At 38.8% G+C, this 19,348-nt stretch overlaps 1 protein-coding gene across 2 annotated transcripts in view; it reads right to left on the bottom strand.

Annotated features, from left to right (window-relative positions):
* ctnnd2a (catenin (cadherin-associated protein), delta 2a) overlaps nt 1-19,348 on the bottom strand; it is a 171,657-nt gene that overhangs the window by 90,588 nt on the left and 61,721 nt on the right. For both annotated transcript variants that reach the window (XM_079488368.1, XM_079488367.1), the window contains exons 3-6: nt 12,074-12,108; nt 11,149-11,265; nt 6,692-6,885; nt 2,881-3,451 (exon numbers count right to left, since the gene is read on the bottom strand). In XM_079488368.1, the coding sequence (XP_079344494.1) occupies nt 2,881-3,451; nt 6,692-6,885; nt 11,149-11,265; nt 12,074-12,108 (917 nt within the window). The remainder of the gene's footprint in view (nt 1-2,880; nt 3,452-6,691; nt 6,886-11,148; nt 11,266-12,073; nt 12,109-19,348) is intronic.

Here is a 19,348-nt window from a genome sequence, read left to right as displayed (position 1 = left end):
CTAGCGACTGAACATAATTTTATGTTAAGTTGCCACAATGCTTAGTAAGCATGAACAGCCTACGGGCTATTGAACTGTTTTATGTGGATTTGTGCATTAGAATAGTTCATTATGATGATGTTGATTATTATTATTATGATTAAACTAATATTATTAAAGAAATACATAAATTCACTCAAAATTAAAATTCTTACCTAATTTATTCACCAATATGCTGTTCCAAAGCTGTATGACTGACTGGCTTCTTTGGGACACAAAAGAATATATTATGAGAAATGTCTATGTGGTTTTGTGTCCATATACTGGATGTCAGTGGGGCAATGTTGTTTGGTTACCAATATTCTTCAAATATATTCTTTTGTGTTCTGCAGAAGAAAGAAGTCGTACAGGTTTGGAAAGAGATGAGGCTGAGTAAATGATGGAAGAATTTTCAATTTTGGGTGAACTATCACTTCAACACTGCTTTGAGGCCATCTGCATACTGTTATACTCCATAAAGTTCATTGACTTTTAACGGAAACAAACATTTACTGTAAAACACAACCCTTTACTTCAAATTGTTGACAAATCCTCTCTTAAATGAGAATGATTCACTCCTTATACCACTTGAAAAAAATTATATTTTGTATTACTGTCCAGTGTCAAAAAGAAATAGATCTAAGCTTTGAAAAAAACGTTAAACATTGTAAAATCTGAAATCTATGTAGACAAAATGACTGCAGTTAACAACTTTAAAACCCTAAAATGAGCAATAAGAGTAAAGTATACTAAGAACATTATTTAAGTCTACTAAGAAAACACAATCTAGCTCTACAATTGGTTTCTCCCTGAGGACTCTAAAAAGTTCTAAATTTCCAAAGCCTATTTCGTGTTGATGTCCATCTGACGCAAGAAGCTCTTACAGAAGTCATTCAAACCATCCTGTCTTACGTCAGATGGGAAAATAATTTTGGAAAATAATAAATTCTGCGCTGCTCCAGAACTGCCCTGAACTCTCCATCTTGTTCTTGTGCTTGTTCTCCCTCCGCAAAGGTAACACACTCACTAACAAACTCCATCACAGTTTTCATAACTCCATACATTCTTACTAAGGGCCTTTCCTTCCTCTCCAACTCTCTCTCTCACGTGCGTGCATGGCCTCCGGGTATAATGACACACATCATCAGCCTCTCTCCAAGATTCCCTCCAAATGCTACATCATGAAAGGCAGGCTCACCGAACACCCTAGAGAAATCAGGGAAGCCTAGCAAAAACTCTCCGCTCTCTCGTCAATGCTACGTAATTGCCTTCATATCTAATCCGTCTTCAGTTAGCGTGCTTTTGCGTTGGAATGGATTCATTGTTTCGACCCGATGCGGTTCAGCGTGGTGGGAGAGGTTTCCCACTGTACCGATACCGGTGGAGGTGTTGTGTGGATTCCGAATATCTTTTTTCAAAGAGACAAGCAGAGTGCAGGTGATGACTCAGCCAGCAGTGAATGGGAGATTGGCACCGGTCAACTGTTTCCCATTTGTGTGGCAGATTTGATGGAGGTCCCGGATAAAAACGCACTCGTGATCTTTCTGACCTATTGTATGAGGTCTATAAACAACGGTTGCTTAAGACCTTGTTTTTGTTTGTTGGGTACAAAATGACTTGGATGACTTATGTAGTGCATTGTGGGATGTTATCAATTAATAGAAGCAGAGCTGTTGTGTACAAGTGTGACGTTGCGACAAAAAGCAGAGAAGGTTGTAAGGTTAAAGCAATTAATAAAGCTATTAAACGATAAACATTGATCAGTTTCTCTTTAAAGTACTCTGAGTTTTTCCAGAACACAGAACTATTCGGAAAAATGTAAAAATAGTAACAATACATCCATTGCCACACTGGAACAAACTGAATTATTTAATTGATAGCCCATACAGTATATTGCACCTCTTTGATGTGTCGCTGTAGACAGAAAACAAGTCTTTATATCAAAGAACTGCTTTTCTTCAAAGGAAGAGCTCTTGTCTTCAGATTTAAAGGAAACGTTCACCTCAAAATCTAAATTGAGACTGACAAGACAGGAGAGCTTGCCCCGCTGTAAGAGTAGAATATATCGATCAAAGTCATTATTTTGGTTTGCTTTTCGCACATAAAGTAGAGAAATTCAGTTGAGCCACTATGATCAGATGGACCAATCTCTTGAGTACTTTTCTGGACCTTGACAACAACTATAACCATGATGTCTGTGAGGAGGCCTGGGAATCTCTCGGATGTCACCTTAAATATCTTTATTTGTGTTCGGAAGACGGCAGGAGGTCTAAAACATGTTGAACGTCATGTGGGTGATGCAAAATAACTCCATTTAGATTCTGAGGTGAACTTTTTCTCTTGGTGTTTCCAATGTGAAAACTAATATGTGCATCCGATTTTGCTATCTGCAATGCATTCGTGTTTATTTACTAGCTTCCCCTGGGTTTTTTGCCCATGAAAAAGTCATTGATTTTCCTACTTTGATGTTTTTTTTGTTGGCTTGCTCTCAATGTCAGAGGCAATCAAGCTGCAAATGCGGAACAAGTTCAGTATGCTCGAGTGATAGACATTGAAAAAGCAATAAATACGAGCATATAGGAACACAGGCAACGATTAAATAATCTCTCAGACATGTTTTCATAAGGTTAAAAAGTTGTTAAAAAAAGAGCTTTACTTTCTGAGCTCTTTGTTACCTCAAACGGTCAGCTTTTTTTATCTTCCGTCATTACAGCAAAGAGTAGAATCGTACCATTTTCTTGTCTATCCTAGAGAATTCCATGCAAGCAAGTTCCCACAGACACCCTTATACAATGTTTGTTATTGCTATGACCCAAAAATCCCAGTTAGCCAGCCAAAGTCAGGTCAAAATCTGTTACTCACCAGCAAGGCTGCCAGGTCTCTGTAAAGTAGCCGTTGCGTACAGATCGTGGGATATCTTATACTGATCAGATGAGTGCACAAGTCTTTTGGTGGGTGTGAGAGTGGCGTACGAGGACACTCCAGCAGACTGAAGCTGCTGGTAGATGGGCGACGCGTTATTAGCCAGAGACGCTAGCCGTATAGGGGAGCACGAAGCGTGCGGGCCAGGCGATCCTCCGATGCCCACCGCATTGATAGGTGAACTACTGCTATAGGATTTCGCAAGTCTCCCAGGTGAAGGCTTAGGGGAGGCCGACGAGGAAGAGGAGGGCAGGCGCTGGGTGGTGGCGTATCCGGGCGTGTCGGAGGCCGAACCCAGACGCTGCAGTTTAGCAGGGGATCCGCTTGCTGCCGCGGTCTGCATTGAGTTCATGGGCGAGCTGATGCGCTGGGCAGGTAGAGTAGAACTGGAGTAGTACAGGCCCGAACCGGACGCTGCAGTGGTCTGCTGGGAATCGGACAGCAGGGTACTGCCATGACTCTGGGTCTGTGAGTCACCCGCCGCGAGCTGGGCCGCACGGTTAGATGTCACCTGTGAGAAGAGCAAGATGATTATTATATATGCAAAGAAAACAAGGTACTTCATATTCATATTTGTTGCAGGAAATATATGAGGCAAGGATATAAATTCCAGAACAGATGCATGTATATCTCCTGAATGGATTATAAACCGCCTGTTAACTGAGTTACTGCACACGCATACACAAGCATATGTTGCTATGCCTCATGGGATCATCGCCCCTTATGTCAATGGATGTCACAACGCCCGTAATTCAGAAGGGTGGGCGTACACAGATACACCCATGCAAATTAATAGTGGTGCACTGCCAGCGGTTTCGGCGCTTTGGCGTGCAAATAAACATTTCTTTCTTTAGATTTCTAGTAATCACCATGATGATTCCGGGTGATTACAATGAAACATTGGTTCCACGGTTACTCATTTACAGAGAGCATGAAACCTGATTATTCTTATTCAGAATAAATTAGTTTTTTTAACCCTGCAGTCAGCGCAATTTCCAGCGGGGATAAAAAGCTTCTGCTTTTTTCTTCATTGCATTGATAACAGGCAATAATATTCAAATGGTCTGAAAAATGGAATAAATATGAGTCAAAGGTGTTGGCGACAGAAAAAATGATTGAGGAGAGAAAAGCCTGATATTTTACATTGCTGTGGTTGCCAATACGCCGTACATGTTTTAAAATACAAACTTCAATCATCCTTTGCACCATCTTAACCTGAGCACAGAATCCTTTCCATAACAAGAATGGGTTTTCACTATAGAGACCTCTTGAGTTGACTATAGGGTCAATTTAGTTAAGCTGGGCAATTTTTCTCATTGAGATAAATGGAATAAAATAGGCCAATTTACCCGAATATGTCCTATGGTGACTTGTCAAGTAGGAAGCTCATATCAAACTATCAATTCCCTCTGATTTTAGGGGTATTATTTGTTATTGTTGATATTAAGGGTTAACAAGGCAGTGATTTTTTTGCAACAATGTCATTCCAGAGTTAAAGGATTTACGGTTACCTGGTTCTTGATGCATATTATTGGATCTGCAAATCATAACTTTGGATTTTCTATAGATTTTTCTAGTGTTTTTTTCAGCAGCTGTCCTCAAGTGTTTCAAAGAATATGGAGGACAGTCACACCAACTAAATCCCAACATAGGACCAAAAGATTTTTTCAAGCAAAAGTAGACAAAAATGTCCTTAAAATCCAAATGAGTAATTCCTAAATGTTAATATTTATGATAAAAAAATTCTTAAAGGGACAGTTCACCTATTTGTGGTTTGTTAAAGGGACAGGTCATCGAAAACGAAAATCGTTTATCAATTACACACCTTTATGGCATTCCCATTTTTTCTGCAAGATATTTTGAAGAACATTGGTAACCAAACAGCATTTGCCCCCATTCGCTTTCATTGTATGGACCTACATTTCTCAAAATATCTTCTTTTGCTTACATATTAGATTAGATTTTTTAGATTAGATTCAACTTTATTGTCATTACACATATACAAGTACAGTGTAACGAAATGTACTTTAGGTCTAACCAGAAGTGCAATTAGCAAGTGCAGGATATACAGTTATACAATATTGATAAAATATTATACAGTTATGAAAATATTTTACAGTAGGTATGTTCTATGAAAATATGACAGTATAAGAATCATATAAAGGTTTTTAATGACCTATGGGAGTTTAAATGAAGACAGACTTTCAAAATTTCAGTGAACTATCCCTTTAACGTCCCCTGAATTTCAATAGCTTCATACATTACTTTAGTTATACAGTGTAATTGACTTATGATCAATTGACACTATCAAAGAGACCTACAGCCCATTCTCAAATCTCAAACCGCCAGATAACCAAACACACTGGCAGTATTAAGCCAAGAACAATCATTTCACATAAAACACACAAAGTTTCTCTTACAGAACAGACATTCTAAGTTATATTCTTTCTGATACAACTTTAATGAATGATATGTAACAGACGGAGGACTCTGTAAAAACTCACAAGACTGTGGATATTTCAAAGGCGTTTAATAGCTTGATATCATGTTATACCGAGGTGTGATGCAATTATAGCATCAGTTCTCTGCCAAATGCATTCTCCATCCATCTCTCTATATATTTCTCTCAGAAGATAAAACTGCATCCCATCACTGAGAGAGAGGAAAACCTACTTGAAAAGATTGTTGCTGGTTCCTGATGTGGTTGAATTATTTAAGGAACAAGAGGTTTACGGTGTTATAAATATCTACATAAAAGCAACTAAACGATGTGTTGTGTTACATAAGCCTATCCTGAAGCAGACGAGCCCTCTTCAGATTCCCCTTCACAGAAGCAAGCCGACAGTCTAAATCTCTCACAACACATATACATTTGGGAGAGAGGGAGGGGTTGGAAAAACAATTCATTATTTAATATGAATAAAAAAGTTCCCTCTTCTTTATGCACCGAGCAATTGCATCAATTTACAATCACAGAGTTGCCAAAGAGTGTTTGCAGAACTCCCCCTTGACCTGAGAAGGCTGAGAACGTGGAGCATCCTTCATTTAAAACGCTCTTCTGTGCCCAAAACAGAGGCCTTTGTGTTCATTAAAAGTGTCAGAGGATAGAAGAGGAGGCAGGGACTCAAGAGAAAGAGAGAGAGCGAGACTCTCCGTGTGTGCAGGATTTGCGAATGTCAGCTTTATCGAGACCCACCATCCCGGCAGTACTTCTGCAGTAAACATCCCAGATCCAGTTAATTACCAAACGTGGTAAAATACAACATGAAAAATTAAATGTTTATCCTCTGAACAACATCCATCCCCTAACCGAACGTTTCTACCTCGTAGACTAGTTTAAGAAAATGAAAGTTGGTGGGAAAGACAGCCCTGCAGGGTTCGAATTAATTACAGTCTCATCAAAAGACGCAATTTAACTCCCCAGATAATGACAAAGTTTGAAACGCGCCCACTCGATACAACACGGCACCGGCGTGCCAACCTGATAAATATCTCAGCACTTTTGTCATACTTTAATAAAGTGGCACAATCACGTTATCACGAGGCAACAGCCTCAAGTGCCAGCCTGAGAGTCATTTTGTGCTAGTCCCAAAGAAAAGAAAAGCTAGGGCACCACAGCATCCCTGATGCATAAGCATGAAAAACCTCCGGCACAGAACAGGACTTTTATTTAAATAAAAATACTGATCTTAAAAACAGAGATTTGTGATGGAAACGCACTGCAAATTTAAGAGGAGACATGGAGGCTCACCTGATTGTAGCTGTGCACGGCTCCCCCGGGCTTGCCGCTGGAGCGTGGAGGAGGCTGAGGCGGCTGAGATTTTGGTGTGGTCAAGCAGTCGCTCAGGGCCAGAGTCTGGTTACTATGGTAGCTGGAGGAATACTGGAGACAGCCCTCTGGGTTCGAGCTGAGCTGCAGTGAGCTCTGAGAAAGCAGACTCGGTTCTGGGTGCAGAGCGTGAGAGAGAGAGAGAGAGAGAGAGAGAGAGAGAGTGTGAGTGAGCGATTTCAGCAAGGCAGCGATGCAGCCCTCAGCCTGGCAGAAATGGCATACATAATTTATTAGAAGGGGAGGAGTGAAACAGAGAGAGAAGAAGAGAGAGGGAGCAAAAGATAACACACAAGACGAGGACTGAAATGACAAGAGAAAATCCAAAAGCAAGAGAGAAGAACAAAACCGACAGAAAAATGAGACATGGTTGGGATGGGGCATGACGGTTGTTCAAAGAGTGACTAGTCAATTAGTGAATTCATTTTTTCACGGATATGAAAACACATTATTTATCATTTAAAATGTATAAAAGCACAGACACTTTTGGTATGTTTACTGTATATATTTTTTTAGTCCTTTTCTTCCAAAATGCCGATTTCTAACCATCAGCGACTGTGTTTGGCATTTCGGAGAAGGGCTTAGGGCCAATCTGACAGCAAAGAAGATTGCATCAACAATTCATAGTTTGTCAAGACGACATCATCCCCGATGCAGCCTTCACCGAGACCACCTTTGGACTATCGGTCTACATCAGAGATTAGCTCCCCCTCTAAAAATACCGATTGTCTTTTTCCTCCCGTCCCTTTAAAAGAGCTTGAGTTCAAGTGTCTCGGGTTTCTCAGGAGGAGGATGTTTTCTGCCCTCCCTGCACTACACAATAATCTATGGCTCCTGTATCAGACAGATCCATCAGGCTGGTCTGGAGAGATAAGAAAATTGGTGCATTATTCCAGTCCATAATAGCCTGCTGCACTCATTTTTGTTTTCATTGATCTGAAAACCCCTGTGCAGATGCGGGAGATGCAATGCAGATGTGCCCGAAGCTTTCCCCTGCACACCGTCATCAAGGTTATCGTGCTTGCCGTCAACACCTGTGACATCACTGTAATCTTTACGGTACTTTTACGGTATGTGCCTAAAGTATATAGGCTACATGCATAAGTTTGTGACTGTATACTACATGCCTTAAGGAAATTATTCTCTATCATCTGGTACATCATGTAAAAACCACAGCAGTTCCAGGATCTGACATCGGTTATACTAAATACCGCTTCTCACTTACTGTGAGGAAATTACACACCTCTTACACATATCACTTCTCATCCTTAGTTAAGCCAGCCCCATACTGTACCTACACATGTACTGTTGCTAAAACAGGGCACTACTGCATATTCTATCACAAAGAATCATCCAGAACAAGACCTCATTAGGTGAGGATAGTGATGGCTCACTAATGGCGCTTTTCCACTGCATGGTACTGTCAGGTTTAGTACGTCTCGGCTCGGTACAGCTCACTTCACTTTGGCTCAGTTTGCTTTTCCACAGCAGTTTAGTACCACTTCAAAGTGGGTTGGGATTATAAACTTATCGTCATAGTTGCGCCGCCTCTACTGCCGTAGCATCATTGTGAATGCGACATAAACATACGCACAACACAGGAGTAATGGAGTATGGCAGAAAAACTAAATACTGCTAAAATACCAGAGAGTTTGGAAAATCTTACAGCAAGAGCAGACAACGATCATTTGGTTTGCTCGACAGCGCACGAGGGAAAGCTAATGTAGCATTTAGCATTGCATTAAGGATCTCAATCTCTATATTACTGTCACGTAGCATATAACAAAATGGCAATATAATGTATTAAAATGCGTTTTCTTGAATTGCAATTCAATGACGCTGGTAATGATTCTCTCTGCCGATCCAGTGATCTGTGTGTAAACACGTCACATTTTGGTTTCGGTAATCTTGGAACCTCAACCGAGGGGTACTAAAAACTATCAGGTACTAGGTACTGTACCCAGTGGAAAACCCCCAAATGTGAGCTGTACCGTGCTATACTGTGCGGTACTATGCAGCGGAAAAGCGTCATAAATTCCTCACTATGTCCTGAAGCCCAGACACATAAATTGTGCCCCGGGTCATGTGAATTTAAACGATGGCACTGCTCCAAATACCAATGTTTGCCCTAGTTTTAAAAGGCTCCATGGTGAGGTGCTTACAGAGACGCTCCTCTTCCCATTTCTCAATCAACGAGGTTGTAAAGTTGCCTCTTGGAGAGGTTTATGGGCCATTTCCAGCTTCTTTCAGATTAAACCCTTTCCAAAGAGACCAAATTGTATTACACAAAATGGACAATGGAGGAAAAAGCAATTTAAAGTGGAAAAATACATTTACATTTGGCAGATACATTCATCCAAGGCAACTTACAGTAAAGCAACTGTATATCTTTTATCAATGTCCGTGGGATCTGAGCTCAAGATCTAAGATCAGCTAAAGGTTCCAAAAATGTACCCCAGAGATACATAATCCCATTAAGGGAGTCGAAGGAGTGTTAGGCATGTATAAAATATCACTGGGGGTATCACCTCTACGTTTTGCTGGGTAGGTCAATGGCCCTGGCTTATCTCAACAAGATGAAATATGTTATGAAGAATCTTTTACAAGGTTAAACACAGAAGCACACCATGCTCTATTGAAAAAGTAGGCTATAATAAAGGGAAGGACATAGAAATAATGGTTAAATCAAATCTATGGATAGTTTCAGCACTAAAGCGTTCAGTTAAAAATGCTTGATATTACTCATAACAGGTAACGCAACCAATAGCATATTTACAAGCATCACATATATGTTTTCAGTTTGAATGAGTCAAAGAAGACCTTCATTTACAAAGTCTTCGGGTCAAAGGGTCAGCTGTTGTTTATAGCCGTCAGCACATCCATGGCAGACACCTTCACAAAGCTCCAGCTATTATATCCCGACTCGCTGTGAGATAAATTATTCAAAGCCACTCTTTCCCGACTGTAATTTCAACCAGCTGTAGTAAACATACTTACTTCCGACCATAATTCATGGACTATTATGTATGGCTGTGGTATTTTGAAGCTCTATGTTAAGGTGGGCATGTATATTCAGCGAACGATATCTGTTTTGATTATTACGACTTAAAAGCTGGAGTCGCATTGCAAAACCTCTGGCATTTTTCTCCTGCCAATAACCTTGACAGAATGCACAGAGTCAATAACTTATTTAAAAGCCACTTTGAACTGAGAAGAAGATCAATGAAATCCAACTTTCTACAAGATTAGAAGTTTTTTGGTGGCGTAATATATCCTCAATAAAAACAGATGCTCCAGCCTTTGTGTTCTTAATCTTTGTGAGGAAAAATGTGAAAATATGAGTCACAGGCATTAAAATGACTCGAGGTTGGTATTTTAACCAAAACTTGGACAATATACAATATTTTAGGCACAATATTTTGGAAAAAGCTAAATATGCAGAATAATTTTTAAAGCACTTTTACAGATAACAATGAGTAATTTTTTTACATGTTTAACACACCGGTTCTGATACACAATGTCCCGCTCTGTTGCATTCTGTGTTCATTTAACATGCACACATGCAGTTGTTTCACAAATGACAAAAGTAAAAGTTATTAGCCTTCCTTAAAAAAACGCTTTAGGTGCAATGCACTACATAACATCAGCACTTACACAATAAAAAGAAAGCAAATGACAAAAATCCTGACAGATGTTCTCAGTTATTCTCAAACTGCAAATACAAAGTGAGATAAACGGTTGGTTTTGCTTTTAATAGCTATAGATGTGACAAAGGCCTGTTCTTGTCTGTTCTTCTATGTGTGGAGGCGATGCAGTCCCAATTATTGCTGCATTTTTTTGTCCGGCACAACCACACACTTCATAAACTTTTTACATCCCAAATTGAAAAATCTTTATAATGTCACCTTAATTTATAAATCAGAAAACAGATGTATTACAGAAATATTTTCATAAGCTTTTTGAATGAACGGAAGAAAAATTTCCTAATATAATTACAACATCCACCATTTCTGATATTCTGAACTTATATGTTCTGTAATTGTGTAGTGAGTCAACAAGCACTAGCAGTCTGAAAAACGTCTCTTTGCTAAAAGGCTGTGCTCTGGAACATTGTATTATATTACTTTAAAAACTACTCCATTCCATAATGCATTGCTTTAAGCTATGCATTGACTTCAATATGCATTTTTATATTTTATTTTATATTTAATATATGACCAAAAACTATTACACGGCTCTCTGGAAAACATAATTGTTATTGGTCAACTGCTGTTGCCAACTGTATAGTATAACTGATCCCACATGGAAGGCTGGATTCAGCATGTTTCTTCAACGGACAACATTGCACAGCAACACTACTGAATCAGCAAATGACTCACTATCAGCTGTGGTGTATTCCTGATGGTCCAATATTCCTGACTCCTGCAGGGAACGGATACACGAATCCACCAATTCCAGACCTGTATTTAGTTCTTCCTCAATGTCTTTCTGCCCGTCTGTAGAACAAACCGGAAGGATCAAGTTCAAGTTAATCACGATTAAACTGACATTGTTAGTCAATGACACCACAGGTGCTTCCTAAAGCCTCATCCGGCCCACTTGGATTCTGACCTCATGGCCTTTCCTTATTAACTGCTGACCCGGTGAATAGAAAGACTCAAACTTAACTGGCTGATCGGGTGACCGGGTTAACTAGTCTGTCGCTTGTTCAGTTGATCTGTCTGGCAACTGATCCAGGTCCAGTGTGGTGTCATTTGTCAAGGGATAAGGAGTTACACAAGCTCCCTAACAAGAACGATTACCATCTGAAAGTATATCGCCACGAATACAGGCTAAGAGCAGGACTCAAAGCTCACTTGTTTAAACACGTAAGAGTCATTATTCAGTGCGTTTGAAGGGAAACTGGAATAAAATAGAAAGAGTGACTTCTCTTATGTACTGTTTAATTTCCTAAAATATAATAATACTAATAACCACAATAATAATTTATTTATAATACTTTTGCGTTTTAAAATATTATACATCACGCTTGGATTATGCATGATATATATCGTCTTAAATTATGCATTATATAATTTTTTTTATATGATATATTATGCATTATACTGTATATATTGTTTTAAAAACCATGTTGATTCTAGCCAGTTTTACTTTTTTCATCTGAAATTCATAAAGATGATGCAATATTCCTGCATGACGCCACATATCTCACCTGATAACTCATAAACACCTCATTACAATCACATTCTCCAATTTCCACAAATATCTGAGAAAATGAGAAAATCATTTCAAAATGGCATTTACCTTGAGTATTCCAGCGATACTGATCATCCACTGAACTGCAAAAAAAGAGAATGGACAGGGTTTTAACTGAAGTCCACAGATTTCTCATCTATTCCCATAAAAATGTACAGACATATGATATGCAGTTTGTGATATATCACGCATATTTAAATCAGCGTCCGGATGAACAGAGGAGAAAATCAACTGAGAGCCTTAAGCTTTGATGCTTTTGCCATCTACAGTAACGGTGAGATGTAAGGGAATAATCGCACGACTCAAAGAGTGAGTGGAGGGTGTCACTTCACACAAATGCAGATTTGTTTCCCCAGATTTGGGATTAAAGGTTAAAAAGGGTAACACTTCGCACCATGTATGCTATCATCATTATAAAGATTCCCCTATAATACAAATGACATGTACTGTAAACACATGGTGAGAAATAGTCTTGTGCAGAATATTGGATTTCCTGGATCATGATCGATGTTGCTGGAGTCTGACTGGGTTGGAGGACGGAGAGAGAGAAAGCAAACCATGAGGAGGGGGTTGGCTAAAATCAGCACCTTTGCGGTTGACTGCCCATCTACTGTATCGAAGCCTTCGGGGATTACCCATGATGCTCTGCTGTTGCAGTCTGACACACTGAATGAAGTGTGACTGCGGACTTAAATGTTTCCTGTGAGGAAAAAATCAATTTATTAGCCCTAAGCGATAGAGATCTTTGTGGTGTGACATCACACAGCGCACCTCGTGTACATGTTCTTTGAGGTCAATCATCGCTAGCATTATTAACTAGTTTGTCTAGTACCAAACTACAGAGTTACAACAAGGACATAATATATATATATATATTTACAGTATAGTGTATATGAAAAAAGGAGATCTTTGTATGACTTCCTAGGCTGATCAAACAGCATTTTATCAGTTTACTTTGCATTTGGATCCCAAAACTGGTGTACAGTATATGTGTGATTTTAATGGTAAACTGATGTACCTCCTATGATATACTATACCTTGCCCACCACTGTCCCCCCTTTTTCACAGGCTTCGCACATTCAATCTATCTGGGAGTTAAAAATATAAAAATGGAAATGGAAATGACTCGTGTGACATTGGACTGATGGCAGATATTTCCGGTGTGCGTCCTTGTTCAAGGACCGAGAGGACCAAGCTATAAACCATGAACACCCAGGAAGAATTCCAGGTCAATCCAGAAAGCAGAAGAACTGGCAAGGTCACTAAACAAAACATGGCTGGAATTTTCCATTAGAGCATGTACATGTATGAAAGCCAGTGAGCATGAAAACACTCAGTACTGCTTTTTTCAATACACAGATGCTGGACGGACGACCTGTTGTATATAAAGTGAATACAGGAATTGTTAATAAAATATCAAATTTGAGATCAGGGATTGAAAGCCAGTTCTCATTTGTGCTATAAAATAGCAACAAAATGTTTTTCCTCAGGTTGACTCAGTTAATGACTGTCTACATTTTTCTGCTGTTGAAAAAGTACTATTAGCATTTTCTGAAGAATGCAAGACTGTAATTATAAAAAAATTAAATGGCAATAAATAAACAATAAACAGTCGGTCCTGTGATATTTGGTTTTGGTTTGGTTTAAATATTCTTAGCAAACCACATGGCAATATGGTTAAATATATTGGTTATATACGGTAATTATTTATAAAACCCTGCCATAAAGTTAAAGAAAAAACGTTTTTTCTTTACGAATGTCATTAAAACAAATCCTACGCCAAACACAAGTTTTGCGAACCTGTTTACCGAAAGCCTTGAGCAATGCTGTGAACATTCAGAGTTAAGATGCTTGAGGAAACATTACCTCTAATGAACCATCTCTGAAGATGCGAGAGAAAACTCTCAGCTGACAGAAGGATTTTCTTTAGCTGCGTGTTTATACAGACATAAAAATACTTTAAATAATGCATGACACAAGAGCCTGAATAATGAAAATGTTGACTTGTTTGAATGTGAAATGGCTCTAATAATCAAAAGCAACTTATATAATCAGATGCAGGAGAAACTGATTACAACCTTATGAGTCACAAATCAAATGGTGGACTGAAGAGTCAAATATGTGATTTAACAAAAATGTTCTGTTTGTTTGTTCCGTTCCCTGTATGTACCGTTCCTGTATGTATGTTCCCTTGCCCTGCCGTTACTATTCCAATCCTGTTTTTTGGCCCCCTTGTGGGAAGTGTTTGTTTTCTGTTTTGGTTTTTAGTTTTGTCAGTGTTTTCCCCCATCGTGGGTGTTTGTTTTGTGTTTGTATTTAATATTAAAATGTTTGTGTTCAACCCCTTCATCCTTGCTGTCTGCACTTGGGTTCTTCCTCCTGTTTCACGACACAAAACATGCAACTAGGGATGTCAATACTATTACACAGTTACAAAAGTACTAAAATATATATATATTTAGTGCTATATTTTAACTATACAACTGGCTGCACAAATCCCAATAAAGAAAATTTTAGATTTATTGGTTATACTGGGAACTGTATTGGATTAAATGGAAACTATAATGGTGTCTGAATGTATACTGTCTGTCTGGCAGATGTGAACCAAAAGAACACAATAAAGTCCTATTGAAACAATTCCCAAAACTTTTCAAATTTTGTAATGGTTTTATTGGAAAAAGCTAATGGTTCATAATGGCCTTTTAATGAAAACAATTTTTGTGCGGGTTTCAACTGGGTTTCTATTGTCCGCCCGAAGAAATCCTCAATGTAGGTAATTTATCATCAGACAGACATTCAATCCCCACAAGGACAAATTAGACAAGAAATTGCAAGCATGAGGAAACAAATGTCTCAGGTCTTTGCATGACACTTCTGTCCATCAGAATAATAACTCCACGCCTCCAAACAATGTCAACTATTTTAAACCAGGCCATGACGTCAGAAACTAGAAATACAAAAGCACACCTCTCTTCAATACGCTGCACGATTTAGTCTAAAAACGCCATACACCGTATCTAATAACCCGTCTCTCAAACCCACTTCATCACACCAACAAACCACATCCATGTATTATGCCATTCGAGCTTGTGGTTTCAATTTCTAAAGGCTTTAACACTTAACAAACTGAGAAGCCTAGCAGATTTGGTCTTGAAATGCTGTCAGACACCTTCTGTTCAGATGCATGCGCTGGAGCCAAACGGCAGCCGGAGAGCCGGCCAGAGCCTCCGGCGTTATCGAGAAGCTCACGGACCCGTGAAAAGGCTTTTAATTGCAACCTGTTGGCGGGCGCGGGTGAGCACATGGCCAAAGACAAATGCACGCTGGGATGCATGCAAGTATCAAAACGAGGCATTATGGGACAATGATGCTTGCTAAATGTCTGTTATGAGACTATGTGTGAATGATGGGGCATATGAATACTGTTTGTTCCATTCTCTCCCTGTAAATACTGCATGTGGTTGAGCCGTGATGCTCTACACCATCTGTGGTGTCTCTTTCTGTCTTCATCACCTGACTGACCGTAGTGTATGCAGCTGTGGTGTATAACACAGAGATTCTAATTCACTTTAGATTGATCTGGAAACCTTCTACACCATCAATACAAACATTTCTAAGACTATTTAAATTGCTGATTTTGCACCGCTTAGATAGCTGCTACAGAGCCCAGAGATAGATCTTCAATTGTCTTTTTAATAAGTTACACCCAAAACAACAAACATTCCAGATAAAATCTAATACAGAAAACACAGCCACAAAACAGATGAGATACAATTAATGGCAAATGCGTATAACAGTATAAACTGCGGTAAAACAGCATGGTTAAATCAATAACAATTACTTCAAAACGGCATTTTCCATTTGTTATGCATATAGGACTTTAACAAATGCTATATTAACCTCTATTACAACAACATCCAACATGCAAAAGTACGTCTGATCGTGATAGGGCCTAGTAACAAGAAAGAAATGTATATTTTCTCTCGTAAAGCCTTGTGATTCAGTGCTCTTGGTGGCTTGCAGGACATCTCGGACTGCTCATTCTGAGCATTCTTGAATAAGATACAAACGTCTCATTCATGACTTTGTGGGAATAAGATGCTGTGGATTCCCTCCAGAATGCTTCATTAAAGTCAGGCTGTGCTTTTAACACAAAGCAGACAACTTTAATTGCCTTTAGCTGCCAGTTCAATCGAGCGGGGCATTTCTGTATCACAGCAAAGGGAGGAATAAGAAAACTAGGCATACAAAGTCACAAAGTGTGGGAGTCTCGGTGGCCAGAACTGTACAGTTTAGATAAGTGGAACTGGTGGAATTAATTATCAGTGGAAATAGTCTTAGACTTATCGTTTGCAGAATAAAAGTTGTTGTTTACATGATACATGTGTGTGTACTTTGTCTAATAATACTTCAATTCAATGCAATTTTATTTATATAGCGGTTTTCACAATTTGCATTGTTCCAACGCAGCTTAACAGGGCAAAATAAGAAAAACACAAAAAGGTAAAACACAGTACATGATGTATACACACACACACACACACACACACACACACACATGTATAATTGTAAGAAAAATATGTTTATATGATCAAAGTTTCAGCATCCCACCTAATGATGGGATGACAGAGATTGAGATCAGCTATGAAGATCAGCTATGAAGAGTGAAAAGAGGAATTAGCGACAGAACCGCTGTGTTTCGCTGCTTTGACTTTGAAATGTGCTTTTCTAATTGACAACAAAAGAATGACATACGCTTTTGAGAGAGAGACTTTTTTACATCTCTTTTATGAGAGAGAGAGAGAGAGAGAGAGAGAGAGAGAGAGAGAGAGAGAGAGAGAGAGAGAGAGAGAGAGAGAGAGAGAGAGAGAGAGAGAGAGAGAGAGAGAGAGAGAGAGAGAGAGAGAGAGAGAGAGAGAGAGAGAGAGAGAGAGAGAGAGAGAGAGAGAGAGAGAGAGAGAGAGAGAGAGAGAGAGAGAGAGAGAGTCCCATAAAGAGTTCAGCTGAATTCATAAACCTGCTCTACACATCCCCTTTTTGTCATCAATTTCATACTGTATGCTTTTAATATGGCTATCAAAAAGAAAAAAAAGGAAAAATGTTAACATGCCAATAATTAAAAAATCTGAAGCCATTTTTCTCACATAACTTGGGAATTACCACAAATGAGAATACAAAGTACATAGATTTGGCATTATTACATCTTCATTATAAAGCCTTATGGTACAATTCTGGGAAAGCCAACATCTCAAACGATCAAAAGGCAATATAGGTATTTAACAAATGCTGAACACTACGGATAACCCAGATCGGTCATGCACGCATCGTAGGAGAGACATCAAACTAAAGCAATAATGACAAGTCTGAAATGTCTGCCCCCTTTACAAGCAATTAAAATCAAGAATGCCATACTACACCTTGTGACCTTAAAAGCGGTCATATCAAAGAGAAAACTAGAGAGGATCGCTGGACGACTGCTGCAGAGAACAATATTTTCAAATTTAAGTTATATGCATATTTCAAGACCTCAGAAGTTCTGTATGTGGGAGGCATGCAGCCGTGTTACAAGGAATTGTTCTTTTTAGAAAAATTTCACTTTCCATACAGTACAAACTGATGACCAGGATTGTATCAGATTTACGCATTTATTTGGTTTAAGGACCTGACAGAGCCCACTAAATATGTATTTATAAAATAAGAGGTTGGCATACGGTTTTACAGCATCACTTATCTACCCACATTCACATTTGTTGCCACTTACGTTGAACTTGAGTTTACGTTACATTTTCAATAATTTTCTCGCCCTCTTGTCATTTCAAACCTGTACGACTTTCTCTAGCAGAACACAAAAGAAGATATTTTGAAGAACGCTGGTAACCGTACAATAGAAGTGAACGGGTACCGCCCTTGTTTGATCACCAACATTCTTCAAAATATCTTATTTTGTGTTCTGCAGAAGAAGGAAAGTCATACAGGTTTGAAATGACAAGATGTAAATGAGAGAACATTTTATTTTTTGGGAATCCCTTTAAATCCAAACGTCCAAACTCAACATATATAAGCCTAATAGTAAAAAATAACAGTCCACACCCCCAGAAGTACAAAAAGTATTCAAAACCCAAGCAGTACGTTTTATTCCTCTGCATTGCAAACTTTGGAGAGGATGTAAATGTTCTGAAAAGGAAGGAAAGCCCCGGTTGACTGCTTTCTCACATCCCAGATGAAAAATGAAGTTTTAATTTTAGGACTCCAACACAACAGAGCACAAAAACCTAACAGGCAGACACACAGAATAACTGCTGTTGTGTGTGTGCGTTGTGCTGTCAAGACCCTGACTCATGCTGTACCCTAGGCGACACAGACACAATTACGTATTTTGAAATCCTTTCATTTTATGACTTGACACCTATTGTAGTTCATTATTGCCTGTATATATTACATACATAAAATAAATTATTTATGACATCACAGTGCTCCATGGTGCAAGGGTGTGATTGTCAGCACAAATATAAAAATGAGAAATGCCTTGCATTGCTTTCCCAGAGGAAAAAACATGTTTTCTATTTGTCAGTGGATATGTACGTGGAGCCGGGGCACATTTATGTTGTGATTTGATTAACTTGACCTGTACAATATAACACTATTATCATCCATTCCTCCATTCCTTCTAGCAACTTAAAGATGTTTTATCAAAGCTAGAACATTTATTCCTTTATGTTACACACAAAGAATGAAGCAGAAGTGGGTGAGGTTGTGAAAATGTATCACAGCCGGCTGTTTAGAAAAGGCAACCGACTAGAGCATCCTCTAACTTTTATACCACTCCGAACAATAAACATTTATAGCTCTTTTATGACTCACACACTACAGTCACACAAAGTATCTTAAAGGGACAGTTCGAACAAAAATTGAAATTCTGTCAACAGTTATTAAATGACACATTTCATATCTGATATTTTTTCTTAACAAAATAATATAATTCAGAGAGAGTTGGTAAGCAAACACCAGTGGACCACGTTGACTTCCATTGTATGGACACAAAACCCACTGACACATTTCTCAAAATATCGTATTTTTTGTTTCACAGCAGAAAGGGTAATGCAGGTTTTGAATGACATGTGTTTTTTTTATTTTGGGTCAACATTAATAAACTATCCCTCTCAGCAAATAATACATTTAGAGTATTAAAACATTATGAGATGGACTTATGAGTTGCCTTTCTGATGATTTCATATCTTGCTATGCTTGAGTGCACATCTGAATTTGACAGAAACCCCTCACACACACACACACACACACACACACACACACACACACACACAC

The sequence above is a fragment of the Barbatula barbatula genome, assembly GCF_947034865.1.
Source record: "Barbatula barbatula genome assembly, chromosome: 23".
Classification (NCBI taxonomy): domain Eukaryota; kingdom Metazoa; phylum Chordata; class Actinopteri; order Cypriniformes; family Nemacheilidae; genus Barbatula; species Barbatula barbatula.
The sequence above is the reverse complement of the archived record's forward strand: the minus strand, read 5'-3'. Positions and strand labels throughout refer to the sequence as shown.